Source organism: Musa acuminata, chromosome BXJ2-7 (assembly GCF_036884655.1).
Source record: "Musa acuminata AAA Group cultivar baxijiao chromosome BXJ2-7, Cavendish_Baxijiao_AAA, whole genome shotgun sequence".
Taxonomy (NCBI): Eukaryota; Viridiplantae; Streptophyta; class Magnoliopsida; order Zingiberales; family Musaceae; genus Musa; species Musa acuminata.
This window is the reverse complement of record NC_088344.1, coordinates 8,647,022-8,664,687: the sequence shown is the minus strand read 5'-3', so window position 1 is coordinate 8,664,687 and position 17,666 is coordinate 8,647,022. Positions and strand designations below refer to the sequence as shown.

At 36.9% G+C, this 17,666-nt stretch overlaps 1 protein-coding gene, 1 long non-coding RNA gene and 1 other non-coding gene across 9 annotated transcripts; 2 read left to right on the top strand and 1 right to left on the bottom strand.

The window, feature by feature from the left end:
* Positions 1 to 1,696: 1,696 nt before the first annotated feature.
* Positions 1,697 to 3,544, top strand: LOC135617042 (uncharacterized). 3 transcript variants are annotated; one of them, XR_010488594.1, is made up of 4 exons: positions 1,697 to 1,968; positions 2,342 to 2,994; positions 3,077 to 3,328; positions 3,403 to 3,544. It is a non-coding gene; the product is annotated as an uncharacterized LOC135617042 (long non-coding RNA). The 3 variants fall into 3 exon arrangements; XR_010488593.1 differs by lacking the exon at positions 3,403 to 3,544 and having other exon boundaries at positions 2,342 to 2,812; positions 2,899 to 2,994; positions 3,077 to 3,387; XR_010488592.1 differs by lacking the exon at positions 3,403 to 3,544 and having other exon boundaries at positions 3,077 to 3,387.
* TRNAP-AGG (transfer RNA proline (anticodon AGG)) lies at positions 2,235 to 2,306 on the top strand. Its single transcript has one exon. It is a non-coding gene; the product is annotated as a tRNA-Pro (tRNA).
* On the bottom strand, positions 3,423 to 16,140 carry LOC135583174 (uncharacterized). Of its 5 annotated transcripts, XM_065116921.1 has the most exons (11): positions 15,938 to 16,140; positions 15,488 to 15,601; positions 15,229 to 15,411; positions 14,993 to 15,092; positions 14,872 to 14,923; positions 13,713 to 13,755; positions 12,365 to 12,517; positions 7,632 to 9,783; positions 6,209 to 7,028; positions 5,645 to 6,083; positions 3,423 to 3,697 (listed from the first exon to the last, which is right to left on the bottom strand). In XM_065116921.1, exons 2-8 carry the CDS (start codon positions 15,544 to 15,546, stop codon positions 7,644 to 7,646), a joined length of 2,730 nt encoding a protein of 909 aa, XP_064972993.1. In that variant the 5' UTR covers positions 15,547 to 15,601; positions 15,938 to 16,140; the 3' UTR covers positions 3,423 to 3,697; positions 5,645 to 6,083; positions 6,209 to 7,028; positions 7,632 to 7,643. The 5 variants fall into 5 exon arrangements, with proteins under 5 accessions (XP_064972993.1, XP_064972992.1, XP_064972994.1 ...); XM_065116920.1 differs by having other exon boundaries at positions 5,645 to 7,028; XM_065116922.1 differs by lacking the exon at positions 6,209 to 7,028.
* Positions 16,141 to 17,666: the final 1,526 nt, after the last annotated feature.

The window sequence follows — 17,666 nt, the reverse complement described above, 5'->3', positions numbered from 1 at the left end:
TAGCAATTGGCTTTGCCAAAGCGTCACTCTTTATCTTGGGGAAGGAGAAAGGCTCCCTCAATGGAACAGGTTAAGGACGCTGTTTAAAGCTAAGCTCAACGCTTTCGAGTCCTTATGAGAATGATATCAGTGGCAACCCTACAAGATAATAGTAAAGGAGCGTTACACGGCTTTAGCTCTGCATATTTTTGTTCTCGGTCAGCCTTGCACGCGCAGGCCACTCACTCCATGCCCTCCTTTGATATCATCCTTTCTTTTCATCTGCTCTTGCCCTTTCTATATATATATATATAGTCGACTCACTACTTGTGGCCCAAAAGGCCCAACAAAGTTGCGTCCAAGAGGCCCATTTCGAATCATCGAACTACTTCAAGATTCACGCCTTACCTCTTTAAAACCCTAAACCGCTGCCGGACCCGCCATCATCTCCTCGACACTTCCCGAAGCCCTTCTCCGTCGTCCCTCTCCGGTACGTCATCCGTTTCGAACCCTGAAGGCATCGTCCTTTATTCGGCAATTGCCGTAAGTGTTTCTGGCGTCAGCATTGGTGATAATTGTTGACATGTTTCTTGATGATTCCGTTGGATCTTTCAAGTTCGTTGATCCCCTTTTGCTCATATATGATCCGTTCCAGTCTTTAATCTCTTCCTCCTTTGTTCACTGATTCGTTTGTTTGATGTGCTTTTCATGCAAAATAGAGTATGTAGAAACTGCAAAAGAATGTTAAATTTTCCTCTTTTCATTTCCCTTGTTGTGCATCGGAAGTTTCTAAGAGGGATGTTGCCCAAGAGAGACCCAAGAAGGATGGGAAACCCGAGAAACATGGACAGAGAGAAGGTCCTTGTCACCTTTCCCCGGATTGCCTAGAAGTAGGTCGTTGTGTTTGCTTGGTTCGTCTTACCATGTGACCCTCTTTCCTCATTGCAAGAAAGACAGCAAGGTCGAGTTCAAAGAGATCAAGGAAGCAGTTCTACCTTCTTGTTCTTTGAGCTAGGAGCCACATTACTTGCAACGATTTACCCAACTTCTAGATTTCAGCTTCTTGTTTATATTTTAATGATAATAATTTGGTGCAAATAAATGAATACAATCCTTATCTATCTTAATTAGGTGATTTTATATATAATTAATCTAGAATTTTACATAATTCTTGTTTGTAAATTGATATTCGATTTTGTTGAAGTTGGTTCATCATTCTTCCATATTTGTAGCCTAACCAGACAGCAAGTTGATTTTTTTAATCTATTAATTCTGAATTTCTTGTTTAATTTCTAAAGACGAATAATTTGGTGCATATATGTATACATATGTGTATGCATGTGTATACACATGTGTATACATTTGTATATACATATATACATATATATATATACATATATATATATATACATATATATATATATATATATACATTTAACCAGACAGCAAGTTGATCTTTTTTTATCTATTAAATTTGAATTTCTTGTTTAACTTCTAAAGGCGAATATATATATATATATATGTATATATATATACACATATATATGTGTGTATATATATATGTATATATGTATATATGTATATATATATACAAATATATATACATACATACATACACACACACATATATATATATATATATATATATATATATATATATATATATATATATATATATATATATATATATTCCTTGCATCTTACATGTTTCTAGTGGGGAAAGCAGAAAGTTTCTTTATAGCTCTTGACGCTGAAGTCTCCAAGCGGACTTGGGTCAATACAGGCAAGCATACTCCAATACCTTATAACCCATGATGAGCAAGTAGGCGTCTGTATGATCTCCAAAAATATGCTTTGATTTTATCTAACTTTCATGATCAGTTTTCAAGGATTCTTACCGACCTTTTGTGTGTTATAAAGTTCACATAACGGAGGAAACAAATTGACAGAGAACATTGCTGGAAGCCTACTTAAGAAATTATTGTGCAGGTATGTTTTCCCTCACCTTTTGACCATGCATTGCTCCTAATCTACCAATTATATGTTCTTGTCTCGAATTTGTGTACCATCTATGATGATATAGTTTAGAGGCCACTTGAAGGCGAAGATATCACTTGTGATCGTATCACATTCGTTTACTAAGAAGGTTAAGTTACATGAATGACAACTTTTGTTATCATGTTAAAAGCTTTGAGATGAACTTCGGATTCTTTATCGAACATACCAATAACATTACGCAACAAATGTTCATCAAAGGGCATTTGGTCTAGTGGTATGATTCTCGCTTAGGGTGCGAGAGGTCCCGAGTTCAATTCTCGGAATGCCCCTAAATGTTTTATGACTCTGCTTTTATTTACTGTAGGTGTGGCTCGGTTCAATTTGTTGAAGAGTGCGGCACGTTTAGTCTGCACATTTATTTATTGGGCCGAGTCATATGGGCCAAACTAAATCAGAATAAGTCTCAGACCGTGGGCTTCAAACAGAGTCAATACCTGACCCATACGTATTAGCAGCCCGCTCGGCCCAAGTTGTTGAAGAGAGTGCGGTGACCGCGGTTATTGTAAGATCTCGGTCTTCCAACCCTTTTTGGGCGATTTTAATTTTTCCGGAGGCCCTTCAGCCTCAAACGGCGTGCGGTAACCTACGGGTGCGGTATATATATATATATCTCCAATCCCTCCGCTTATTTTGCTACTTTGCCGGTGGTTTCTTGGATTGAAGGGTTAAGCAAGAGGGCGGTGATAACAATAACTGTCACTCGTCCTCCTCCCTCTCCTCTCCCACCTCTCCTCCACTGCCGTCTCCACCTCATCGGCCTCCTGCCACGGCACAGGCAGAGTATCAAACCCTCTCCCTCTCTCTCTCTCTCTCTCTAAGAGCTTGTGAGTTCGATGATCTTCCCGTTTTACCCTCTTCCAGGTTGCTGGTGCCGGTGATTAATGATGGAAATCTGACGTGGGGCGGCAATGGGAAGACGCCCATGAAGCCGGAATTCCGCCTCTCATCGTCGCCAGGGTAATCTTGATCGAGAACGAACTTCGGTTTCTTTGATTTTTCTTTATGTGATGACTATGTGCTGCGTTTCCGTGATCTGTAGGACGGGTTCTTTCGCGGACGATCCTTGTCAGGGGCCAGTTAGCTGAAGCATCTGAGTTGTATCTATCTACTATCTAGGGTTACAGTGTATTGTTGTTTACCACGCTAGGGGCACTGGTTTTGGATAGAAACTCAATTGTTTGACACAGTAATGATGTGCGCTTGATGAACCAGGGGACGATTGATTGTTGGGAGCATCTTGAAATGTCTTCAGTCGTTGCCCTATTCAGTTTTCACTTCCTTCATGATCAAGGTGGATGGATCCTGGTATTATGTTTTTGATTAAGTAACTCGATGGCCCTCACTATGTTATATTCTTTGTTTTAGTAATGAAGCCTTGCCTACCATAGAGCTAAAATGGTGGGAAAAGACCGTAGCACTGCATGCCATGGCTTAGTATTTTCGTAAGACAAGTGGTATCTTGTTCTTGTACTATAAAAATATAATTTCTTTGATATCTTTGTTGAAAGTATAAACGTCTTCGCCAACTAGTATTAATTCAGAATCGCTAGCTCTGGTGATGTCTCCTTTCTTCTGTTCCAGATTAAACCGTACTCACTTGCAACGAGTAGACTTTGGTTTTAACCCACAGCAATTATGGTGACACCGATTGGATTTTAACCTGACAGCCAAAGGTTGGTTAGTTAACATCCTCGCTGAGATAACATGATAAGTAATATTTAAATAATAATACAAAAGCATCATATGAATATCGTTCTAAAATTATATAGACTGCTTATAAGAATGAAAGAGGGTACTAATTTTGTACAGATTGACGATGCATAAGAAATATTTTTTTTAGGACTTCTACTTATCCTCTCCGCCACTAATAATAATTATTTCATTTTTTCTAACCACAGCATTTATAGATTTCCTTAGCACATGAAGATATAAAAAAATCATAAAATATTTTTTTCTTATTTTTCATACTAATTTCAAGCATCTATCTCAATATTCTTATTTCAACAGTACAAACCCTTTATATTCGTTATTTTTTTTTAACTACCACTCAGATTCATAAAATGTTATGGGTTTAACAACAATCTCTTTTTTTTTATTAATCACAAAACTATTGATGAATAATATATTTATCAATATCTACAAAATAAATAATTCAAGATATTTAAGATTTTTACTTAATAAAACTTTTTTGTATTACTTAGTTCTAATATATTTAAAATATAATTTATAAGGGTTGTCTTCATAACTTAAATTTAGAATTAATTTCATTTAAAATCTCATCTATTAAAACAATATCATTAGTAAATAAATATACCAATTAGGTTTATATTGTATATGATTGAGTGATAAATTTGCTCGTATTAATGTAAAAATGTAATCATACAAAACTCATTAGACACACTTCTGTAATCTAACACTAATGACTGGACAACCGTACAAATCTTTTACATCGATAGAACTTGTAGATGCATATTTCTTTTCTAGAACACAGCTAAACTAATTAATTAAGGTAATAAAACGAAACACATTGAGAACAAAATCATCAACATATATTCAAAACAGAAGCTGGATTTGAATAAGGATCAATCAATTAGCATCTCACACATGCAATGTTGTAACAAAGCCAGAAACAGAAAAAGAACTGTCACATAGACTATAACAAGAACATTTATTAGAATCAGTCTAAACTAATTCCTCCATTGGACTCTTATTCTACATTTATTCTTGAACAGAAAAGAAAGCACAATCTAAACAACCTAATAATCTCTCCTAATATGCATGTGAAAGCTAAACCAACATTTACACCAGCAGTAATGAAAAGATCAAGCTTGTTACTCATCTCAGGCTTGACATTTAATTTGATGAGAGGTTCTTCATCTAGAAAATTTAGGACATGGCATTCATTCTAATGATTAAAATTTAACAAAGGCAAATTATGTTTAACCATCAGAAAATAAGTAAATGTGAGTTCAAGCTTTAATGGAATACCAAGGTTACCACGTTACTACTGATAACATTTCTAAATATCACCAGATCCCTTAATGGTGAAAGTCATATAAGTCAGACTCCCTTCTAATTGTTCTAAAAAATATTTTGTTTCTATTAGTAGTATGTCCTGCGGAAGAAAATTATGTCATAATATCTTATAAAGATTAGTAAATGAAAGGTCCATAGGTGACACCAGTTTGCTGGCAGTCCTTTAGAAAGCTGAACATAAGCAGCTTGGGGTAAGGTTGACGTTAAATTAGACCACCTGAGCTAGAATCAATGGATGGAGTAGTTTTAAGTTAGACCGGTCTTGCCATCTCAGCTAATTTTAGCCTCCACAAGCATTACGCTGAGCTTCAGATAAGCAAGTTCCCACTAGCTTGGCTCATTTATACCCTAAAAAAGTCATTTCCGGAAATAGGCATCACTCAGTCTAAAGAGTCATTCAAATTGATTGCTTAAAATCAAAAAGATCATAGTAAAAGCAAGAAAGATGACACAGAGAAAATTGCAATTACAGATCGAGAATCAAAGTTATCAATCAGTTAAAAAACAAAGAGTAACACAATCAGATTAATCAAAGAACAATAAATAAACAATTAAATAGAAAACATGATACCTCTCAACTCCATTGGACCCATCATTTGCAAAAAGGTAGCCATTCTCTTTGTCAAGCCATTGCATGGATCTGCTGCTACATCACAACCATCTGTGTTGTCATCACCTTTAAAAATTGTTGAGAGTTGAGACATACCCCGTGCATCCTCTCTCCGCCCCCCCCCCCCCCCTTCTGTTTTACAGACTTTACTTCCCCATTCTTCCTCCAAATCCATGTGTCCTAGCTGGGATGCATTAGCAGCAATGAGAAACTAAGCACTTCCTTGATTCTCTCGTTCGAAAAGAATCAGAGTCCATTTGATTCAACAAGTAGGAATTCCATGAAGCCAAACTTCCCACAAGTGAATCTACATAAGCTTCAATATCTGATGCCTCATGTGCATAAGAAAATTTATGATGTATCCATGATGAAGCACCTTCTAGTGACTCTTGTATGTTTCCTGTTAAAATAGCAGACATGGGTGAAACAAAACTAGTATCATATTCCACTTTTGGGACAAATTTGAAATAACTAACTTCCCAATTCTTGCATGTGTGGCAAAACAAAACCAGTGTCATACTCCACCTTTGAGACAGATCCCAAAATAACTAAGTTCCAAATTCTTGCATGTGCCTTGGCTTGTTGTCTAACTCAACATGAGAACTGATTAGGCCAAGTTTCCCTGCAGAAAATTTTCTCTTCAATTCTTCTTCATTTTTAATCATGTCAGGTGAATCATCTTTTCCTGATCAATTACATTTTGGAGATCCTTTCAATTCTTGTGTAACTCAGAAAGCATAATCTTTAAATTTAGTCATACCAGCCTCTGAATCAGGGCCAGCAATATTGACTCAAAAGTGGTTTGGAGTTTGGAATACTGCACCTGTCTGAACTTTTACAGAAACTAGCCTAGTTTTTTGCTCCTTGGAATATCCATTATCAGAAATGAGAGTTGAAAGGATCCTTGGCGGGACTCCCTTTCTCTGGATTGTGATTTATGTGGCTTGCTCTCATTAGCAAGGTTCTTCAGTGATGCTCTTGCTCCAGTGATGCTCTTGCTCCAAAAACAGGTTCTTTGCTGCACTCATGTAGTTATTCTGCTATTTAATGATGATGACTTTGTGTTTTTCCCTCAGAAGTCAGATAATTTAGGAGCTGCTTCTGCAAAAGATTTTGGGTACTGGATCTTATGGGGGCTGACCCGAGATTATGGGTTGATCCTATTGATGTTTGATGGGTGGAGAAGACAAATTTGTAGCACATCAAAGCATCTTGGAGAAAGTGCCTTTAGAATAGATATCAGTAGATAAATCATCACTGGATAAATCACAGGAGGACATTTCTTGGAAAGTATTAATTTGTACAGATGTTCTGATCTTGTTATCATCAGTAGTCTTCAGCTCCTCTGATAAAATCAATGATGAAGTCAAAGAAATTGCTAACCCAATGGTGCCAACAGGGGAAAAGGAAGCTAAAAGAATTATACTTAAGATAAGCACAATTAAAATAGTTATGATGCACTTACTTTTATGCCCTTTCTCCAAGATAGCTTCACATCAAAAAACAACAAGATAATGTCCTAATTATTTGGGTTTGGCTACAAAGTCTTTTCTGGTCATAGAGCTCTATGCAAGGCAATATCTCTTGTTCATACTAAGAAATGACCAAGAATAACCAAGACAATTATTTCTTTTTTATCACTTGAGAGCTAGAATAATTATGTGCTAAACACTTTGTTTTTTCATATTTAATGTGTTAAAATTGAAATCCATGTGCCTAATTTACAGCATAAAAATCAAGACCACGCAATAATTTTCTCGAACACACCAAATATTCTTATGTTTGATCACGAACTTGAGCATGTACATGAAGCCAATCTTGAAAACCTCTTGAACATTAGTTGCAAAATTAAAAGCTAACCACCTACAGCTCGAGTATGGTGAATTGAGACAAAATTGAAGATAGAGATTTTTCATTCAGGAAAAACAGGAAAAATTTAAGTCAATACCTGATATTTGTTTCATAAAACTGAAGAACAGCTAAAAGATCTCAAATATTGTCCATTAGCAGATCCTATAAATTTAGCTCGCATCTTAGCCAGAGTATGTTCTAGGTTGTCATGCAATGCTTTCATCTTTGCTTCTTTCTGAGGCCTTTTTGATTTCCACTCTTCTAATAGTTTTGCATTCCTTTTTTGCATATATTTATCATAGAATTTTCCTCTAAAATCATCTGATTTATTGTCAAATCCTTGGCATATGTTATTATCAAATTTCCTATTATTTACCATATTTGACAGCAAATTAGCATCAAATTCAACTTCCTTCTTGGAAGCTTCCTTCACAAACTTCCTCTCAGGCAATTGAACTGGAATTGCATGTCCTTTCTCCAAAGCCTTAAGTACATGATCTTGGTGGGCATCTGAACTCCTCTGAAAGGTTGATGCCTGATCCTTCTGAATTCTGAGCTTGTGTTCAGCAAAAAGGTTTTCCAATTCATTAGCCTTCAGTTGAAGTTCATTGTTCAGCTTTTGATTTCCTCCTTTAAGTGAACTCACCATCTGAATCTGCTCTGCTGAACACATAGAAGGTGGATCAAGTAACTCCATGCACTCTTTTGCATCCCTCACTGGAAAAACAGGCAAACTATATCTTTCAGAGTGTATTGTTTCACTCTGAAACTTGTTTGGACAATCAGAAGACGATGATTGATCCTTCAAATTTATACCTAGGTGATCCAAATCTCCTTTTTCCTTGACTAGAATGGGACCAAAAGGTTGCTCAGAAACAACTATTCCACTCGAATCAGCTCCCACTGGTTTACTTAGAGGTGTCCACTGGGGGTGGGACTCCAAATATATACCTGATAAAGCGCTTGAGTTAATCTGAAAATCTGATGGATCTTTGGTTCCCACTTGAGCATCATCAGGTTTTTTTGCAAAAATTTGGAGTTGGGTAGATAATGTTGGTTGATAGTTCACTCGAACACCATCTGGGTGTGAGGAGATCTTCCCAGTTCGAGTCCTGGAACTTTCTTGATCTCTCAGCCCTGCTTTTTCCTCTGCTGCTGATACAGATTGTGATGTGGCTTGCAAAATCACATGGTCGTTTGCTTGGACATAATCCACTGAGGTGGTTTCAAACTGTGGGTGACAGACGGCATGACATTTCAATCCAGCACAATTACCTGATTCCAAAATGCCATCTTGTTGGGTGCCAAAAACATCTTGATTATTTAATTGACAAAAAATCTTACCACTTTGGGAAGCAGGTATTATATGCTTGATCTGCTCCTTAGGAAAGGCAGGTTCTGATGGGGTCATCAGGGTCTTGTCAACTTCTTCCTTGGCATGATCTCTATCTTTAGATAGAGTTTGGAATTGGGGATGAAACTGGCAAGGTGTGATAGCTATGCATGCTTTAGGACTCAACTGAGACTGCACGGTCATTGTATCTGTCAACCCACTGGCCACTCCCTCTTGGATTCTATTGCTGGATTGAAACTGCAAGTTTGCAGATGTAGGAGTTCCAGAAGCACTCCCACTGTCTTTCTCATCATTGAAGCTGCTACAACTGCTGCTGCTAAGATCTATACTCATGTCACTAGCAGCAGACCATCTCCTCAACACTGACTTATCTGAGACATCAGAAGGGATTCTCCTAGGTTCTCCTTTTCCTGCCACTGCCCTCTTAATTCCAACAATAGTGCTGATATTTCTCAAACTCACAGACTGTTCTTTCTGCTTGCTCTCAAAGAGACTGATGCGGTCCTGCACGCTAAGACGCCTAGAGCCTCCTTCATCCTGTTGAGCTGGCTTGGTGAATGATGCAGCAGGAATAGAGTCCACCACATTCCCAACAGTTCTATCCACAAAATGCTGCTGGATAGGTTTGAGTTGTGGATATGGGCACAGCAACTCTGCCGTATTTATCTGTGCTGGTTGGCTATTGTTGTGTTTGTGGAGATGAAGGCCCCCACTATCAGGTGGTTTACCACCAACCTTGGGCTCATCTTCTGGCTCATCTAGTGAGACATCTGAGCCAGAGGAGGATGAGACGCCAAGGCTTTTAAGTGGCAGAGGCAGTGACCAAGGCAGGTGCTGAAGACTAAAAAGATCAGGGTGCTTTTGGCAAAGTGAAATGAATTTAGTGCATGCCTCACTGTAGCCATTACAAACAGCACCAATATCATTTCTATCACCAAATTATCAGGTAAAAGGGAACAGAAATTGGCAAGAACAAGTAGAGAACTTGGCAAATTCTTTTGGACTAATAATCTCCAACATATAAAAAGATAAATCTTTGAACATTTAATAACTTCTAAATAAGTTTGGAAAAAGAAAAAGAAGTGGAAACTTCTTGTGTAATTTGGAAGGTTATCATGGGTAACCATACTATATACTTTCTACATATACATCTCCCAGCAATTCAAATTAACTTGCATCAAGAATGATTCATTTTCAATATTCAACCACTACCATATCAATAAACATACCATTCCACAGAACAAAAATATTCTTCAGCTCATTCCCAACTTAAGACCATAATTTCTGGAAGAAAGTAGCCTGAAAGTGATGGCTAGTTGTTCTTTTAAGCATTATGTTTCTTTCATATGAAAAATCATTTCTTATAGCTGCATTGGACATCATCCGGACAATGTCTGAGACAACACTCACATGATAAGATATGACCCTCTTATTAGGACTTTCTCCAATTCAAGAAGAAAAATGCCTCAAAAATGAAGGGAAGAAAGATATTAATTATTTTAAATTAAACAAATTAATTGCATAAAAGAAAATAATCAATTTCTCATGTATGCCTCAAGAACTTACAACCACTTGTTTATATACCCAATTAAGAGGCTTTGTGGGGGGAAAAAATGTATTTCTGAAAACATCTTCTCAGAATCCGATCAAAATAGACCTCAAAACTCTTAGAACTCTCCAAATATGACTTCTAATTGCTAAAAAATTGTTTAACATATACTTCAACCATATTAGGACTATTGGACATCAAAGGGACTCTTTTTTTCTTTTACATGACATCAAAGAGACTGAAAATTGAACTTTACAATTGTCCAAAACATCAACTAAAATTAATAACGAAAATACATCCAAAATACTAAAATAGAAAAAAAGTAAAACTTATTACTGATAGGACAAAGTCAGAAAACATGATTAACCCTTGTTTTTTCTAACTCGACTTTATTAATCCTTTTCTTATCACATTTATGTTTATAGAATAGAAGGTAAAATAAAGGATGAGCCCTAAGGCTTGCATCCTTTTATGTACATTGCTAAATAAAAGGTCCTGTGAGCAAAAAACATTTGTCCTGTGGAAATCTCATCAACCATGTATATTTCCAACAAAAATAAACATCTAGAACTCTCTAAATTTAATTCCTAATGGTTAAACAACTTGTTTAACATAAACTATGATCATACTATGATTCTTATACATCAAATAGACTCATGATACGAATCTTCAAACTTTCTAAAATAAGAACAAGAATATACTAAAAATGAAATAAAAATATAAATCTAAACCTAACTTTAGTACTTGGTAAGAAGGTCTAATTTGTCATAGTATTTTCTATTTGATAAAAAGAATCTTGAGAAAAAATTGTTCTACTTCTCCTTTCCTATCACATATCTGGGAGTTTTCCTTTGATTAAGACACTTTGTACCAAGTGAAGTTAAACTCATCCAAGCTAGATAAGGTTCTTTTAGGTTACATTTTGCTGACCAAGCATACCATACTGCTGCACGAAGCTGTGGAACCCCTTGATTAGTTAGAAATATTGATTAAGGGCCTAATTAGCCCTAGCTATGTCAAGAGCTGATGGAATGGGGTCTAAGATTAGGCCACATCATAGCATCACCATAGTTATAAGTTGGCCCATGCAACTATGCTGCAACAGGAAACTTAACTATATGACTAGGCTGCACCACTCAGCATAAATTCACCAGGCCAAATTTCAAGGTGGTACATCTAAGAAATAGCAACATGTAGTACTGGTTATCCTCCATGAGAACTTGGATTGAACAGTTGCACACGTCCATGTGTCCTAGGTCCAGTTCAACAACCCAACTCAAAGATCACATGATCCGGATCACTTGGGATGAGATAATATGTTTGGTTACATGACAAGGTCAATAGGATGGCTTCTGTTTGGATAAATATAAAGCAGTATATGCATACAGCTCTGATCAAATTGAAGAGACAAGGTCCCTCCTATTGTATGCTTCCATGGGCTACCAAGGAGACATCAGTATCATATATATCAACATGAATTCATCTTAAGACATTAAAAATGACTACCCAACTCATCATGATTAACAACTACCAAGTGATTATTAGTTAAAATGGATGTTTGATGAAAAAAAAGTGCAATTGCCTAGGACACTTAATCATTATCCAAATGGTGAGTCCAAAAATCTTGCCATAAAATTCTGGCATAGATGTATATGCTTGTGGAAAAATCTAAGCAATTGTGTTTCTAATGATTGTGAACTGGAACCAAGATGCACAGATTTGGCATGGCACGCATCTAGTGAGAATTTAGATAATTATTTATCAGTGCTAAAAATAAGCATCAATATCAAAGTATCAGATCTGCAAAACTACATCAGATAATATTTCATTTCCTCCAACATCAAACCAACACATAAGAAGCAAGCAAACCATTTTTTCCTTTTGGCTGAGCAGAAAACAACATTATGCTGAGAGCTTCGTAACTTACTTTAGGTGATCTGCACCAAAATAATCTGCAAAATGAAGAAGCTCTGAGACATTTTTAGGGGTAAACCCAGCAGATGATGCCCAACAACAAGCTTTGGTCAGATCCTGCTTAACTGCAACAAGCCGCACTTCAATGGCTCTAAGAAGCTCGTTCCTGAGTACAAAAAAGTAGGGAGTATATTGTCATTACCCTTAGCGCATACCAAATGTCATATCAGTTGATGAAAAATGGTGCTACTGGCAATAAAGTCAAAAGATATGAATTAGACACCAGTAGGCTGCTGAATTTCTGGCACAGGAAAACAAAAACAGTGCATGAAAATAAAAAAGATAGAAGAGAGCGAAATATATGAGAAAGAGAGGAGACAGGATAAATTAGGGCAAGATGGCCAATAAAAAACCTTTCTTCAGTAAAATAAATGTACACCCTGTTGATTCTCCCATAGATCTCTTAAATGGACCAATAGCTCCAATTCCTACAAAATTAGGACTCTCAAACAACCAAATTACCATCCTCTCCACACTAAAAAAGCTTTTCTTTGCATGAATTTGAACCCTTTTTGCACTATGATTAAGGAGTGCTTGAACAGTGATGAGAACAGGGTAATCACATGGCCACTTTTCAACAAGAACTGAATTCCTAAATCAACTGCAATACTGCCATAGATAATGAATGGAATTCCCTATTGAGAAAGTAGGGAAGTAGAAAGGCAGAACCTTAGCCCAATATTACTCGATTTCTTTCACGGTTCTCAATTTCGAAGTGTACCGCCCGATACGGGTGACACATACCGGTCCAAGGGGATTCTGGTACGCAGGCTGCCCTCTACCGGGCGGTACCAGTGTTTTGACCGGTACCGAGACATACCGACCAGTACCGCCTCAGATTTCGACCGTTACCAAGGCGTATCGATCGGTACGCCCTTGCGTGGTAGGTGAAAGTATTTTTAAGGTTTTAGGGTGTACCGTCAATACGCTCTAGCACACCGATGATACATACCAGTACATACTATAACGAGCAGAGCTCGGTACATCGGTATAGACCAGTATTCAAAACCCTAGTTTCTTTAACATAATGTTTCACCGATCAAACTAATCAATGATGCCATTACTATTTGTATAAGGAAGTCCATTAGAACTGATAAGCGGGGCATAGAAACAACAAAAATGTAGATTACATTTGTATTATTTAATAGCTTTCATATTTGCTGTGCGGTGAATCTCTTGCTCAGAATTACAAACTTTCTAAGGAAAGAAAATGAAAGCTACATGAATAAGATAATACTAAATCCATTAAAAATTTGACATCATTCTGATTTGAGCCTTTGAGAATGAGAAGGGAAACTTACTTTGTTATATCCACAGATGCTTCTGTAGTTGTTCCATTTTCACCTGAGTAGAAGTCCAAAGAGAATTTTGTATTAACATGTTGATACTACTTATACAGAAATACTTTCAAAAAAATGATTTCTTAGAATAAAACCACCAAATGTTTCATTGTAAATTAAGATGCTTAGGATGTTCCACAAGAGAGAGAGAGAGAGATATAGCATTACAATCTTACAGATCATACAAAATTAACTTCAGAGATCATTTCAAAAATAAAAGTATTATTTCATACCAACATTAAATACTGATACATCTTGTCATGTTTAATTATATGCATCAATTGCAAGAATAGGTGAAAGAATGCAATAATGAAAAAAAAGGAGGTCTGGGGGATACCTTTAATTCCCAATTAAGAGATCTATCCAGTTCTTGTTTCCACAAAGTAGGCAACCATTGCTATACATTCTAGGGCATGTTGCACACTGAATGTCATTCTCCTTTACCTCCGGCTTAAATAACTGTTACTTAACAATCTTCATATAAAATATAGACCCTTAACACCTAGACCACACGTCTTCTTGATCATAAAGTTTAGAGAAAGACAATATAGGAGATACTAATTAACAGTCAAGCATTGGATAAAGTTAAACTAAATTTAAAACTATTTTTTCAAGTAAACGTCAACGGTGAAATGACCACCTACTTATATATGCTGATTTACTTGCTGTCAAACTTTAAACAACCTGCAAAAATTCTTGTCTACAAAATTTTCATCATATAGATACTGCATATATATTATATATGCATGAGAACAAAGGTGCAAACCCAATATACAAGCTGCACAATCATAATAAAGGAAACACTATAAATTTCTAGACAATTAGCAACTATGGTACTTAGCTACTTTGATATATTAGAATGGCATGGCAAGGGAATGGTAGAAGTATAAACATCTGTTAGTACTCTATTCTTTAGCATGGCAAATTATCCTGCATATAAAGTGTGACTTAGCAAGGTTATGCAAAGGATTGATTAGAAGAGTATTGTTAAATAATTTTCAAGGTTTTCTTCAAGTTCTAGGCGGGTACTCTCGCAGAGAAAAAGCAATACCAAAGCTAGGTCAAACATAATTACTCATCAAGAATTCATGATACTGTAATAGCATGCAAAAAGACATACCCATTGAACCAGAAACTGGAACTCCTGCATTCTGAATAGGAAGGTTATGAGGCTTCAGAAAGATGACACAAAGGAGTCACTTATGAATCCAACAAAAGAGGAACAGCATGAAGTTCATCACCTGCAAATATGTTTTCTTGGCCCCTTCCAGCTGTGACATTTCTGCATCAAATGTATTGACAAATTCCAGAACCTCTGGTTCACGAACGAATCGAACAAACCTGTAGCAAGGATTTGCCAATAAGAAATCTCTGCAAAGGCTTTTGGAAACCACCCGCCAAAAAGAAACATAATACATTACAGGATAAACCTAACCATCCAACAAATAAGGATTTTATCAGACACTCTATGTCCAACCTTTCGACGGTTCCTTTCTTAAACCATGTTCCATCTTTCGTCCTCCTATCAACAATAAGCTTTATCGAATCAACTGCCTCTGCAGATTGTTCTTCTGATACTTTCAAATGGGCGAGGAATGGCTTCAAGAACCCTGAAGCAATTTTCTCGGTTTTCCCACCTCCAGATACGAATAATTCGCACCTGCAATATGTGATATTATTCCAGAATAAGGGAAAATTCACCGATGACAAAAAAAGATCAAGACAGCAATTCTCACCGCGAGCGTCTTGGCGAGAGCTGGAATAATGCATGGTCAAGAAGAATGTCGGAATCCATCTCTCGATGTCAAAATGCTGCCTCCTCCTCCATGGTCCGCCACCTCATGAGCTCCCTGTTCCAACCCCCAAACCATCAGAACCGTACAAGAATTCAAAAAGGGAAACCCAAATCACATCACAAAAACCCTTGGGAAACCCAAAACAACCGACATCAAGATCGAAAGATTTCTCAGATGCACCAGAAGAAAACCAGTACGGCATCCAACTCCCGATCGAACCCCCGCCGAAAAAGCCAAAATTCTTCCACATCCATGGCAAAGAAACAAAGACCCCCATCTGATTAAGCCCAAAGTCCCAAAACGCCAACCACACGGAGCATCAAGAAACAAGAACCAAGAACTCCCCCCCACTGCCGCACCCAGACCCACCGGATCGCGCCACCAACTCACCTTTCGTCCAAGAAGGATCGATCCGCGAGCTCGATCTCCAATCTATTCAACCGACGAACAATGAGAATCGTACAGGCGTCGGTGTTGGTGGTTTCCGGTTCTCTCTCGTCTCCTCTCTCGGCCTCTATATATATACTTGTAGGATACGAGCGATGGAGGGAGCAAACATTGAAACGAAGAAAGGAGAGAGAGGAAGACGGGAAGAGATCGGTTGGAGGGTAAACAATAATTAGTAATAGTAAGTACTAATAATAATAATAATAATAATAACAATAATGAAGAAAAAAATAACATGAGATATAAAAATATCCATTATTCAATTATTATGATTAATAGAATTAATTAATTGGCTGTCATGGCTACCTTTGATTAGCATATCATACATATAGAGAAAAGGACAATTGTTCTTATCCAAACACTGTTTTATTATCATAACAATCAATCTAAATTAAGGCAGACGATCGCATTGTTTAATGATATAACCATCATTATAATAAAAAAAATACTAGGCAGGGATTATAATAAATAAATGACAAAGAACTATTGTTTAGTTGGATAGGAATAATTTTGTCTTAATCCATATTAGTTGTTGTCTTAATCCAACTAACTGTTATTTAATGGATGATTATGTGGCTTAACAATCAACAATTACCACTTGTACTGCAAGGAAAGATTTGATGGCTTGGGAGATAGATTCATCTCCCCTTTCATCTCCAATAAATATGATGATGGAGTGTAACCACATAATTAATATGACCAATGAAGAGTGATTAATCCATAACAACCAGCAATGATCTTAAAAATAACTACAATTAAGCATGCAAAGTTAGATCACATAATCCCATCCATGTCCTTGATGTCATTGTCATGTCAATCCTTCCTATTATCCTATTAGCAACCTAATCAAGGCTAGCTAACCAGAGTTAATAGGGTCAGAAGGAGGCAAATAAGAACACTAAATATATAACATGAAAGAGAGAAGTAAGTACAAAGAGGAAGGTTTACAAAAGTGAAGTTTATCAGTAGTGCTAAGAGCAAAGGCAGAGAAATTGGACTTTATATACTAAACATGAAAGCAGGATATCTCAAGGCCTTTTTCACAATAACAAGTGTCATGTTTGAATCATATCAACTTTGTGGATGGATTCTCAAGAATCCATGGGGTGTCTCAACTGTTCTGCTAAATTCTTTTCACTCACATGATTTGTGAACCACCAAGAGCTTTTTGTATTGAAATGGTAAAACAAAATGCTGCAGAAAACCTCATCTCCAAAGGCTTTTGTGAGACATTATTACCATGGCAAGTGCCAGAAGTTTTCCAACAGCATCAACATCCACCAAACTACAATTGAAGACCAAGAGAATCATTATCTGGGGAATTTTATTAGTGTTCTTAAATCCATCTCATACTCACCTTTTATTCAAGGCTCTAAACACAGATGTCTAGTGTATAAAGCTTGCAAACTTGCAAAACCAGAAGGAAACAAAAGCCAAACATCTGGGTCATGACCCAATGATAGGTGGTTTAGACAAAGGTGTAGTGCAAAGGAGAAGCAAAGGAGGTATCATCAATGCATGTCCCATTCAAATTGCTAGGCATGTGGCTGGCTTACACTGACAAGAACAGAGGTGAAGACTTGAGAACAAGAGTCTAGCAGCTCTAGCTTTAATCATCTGCCACAAGATGGCACAACACTTTGAAGGATGACTGGGCATAAAAGGAAGTTTC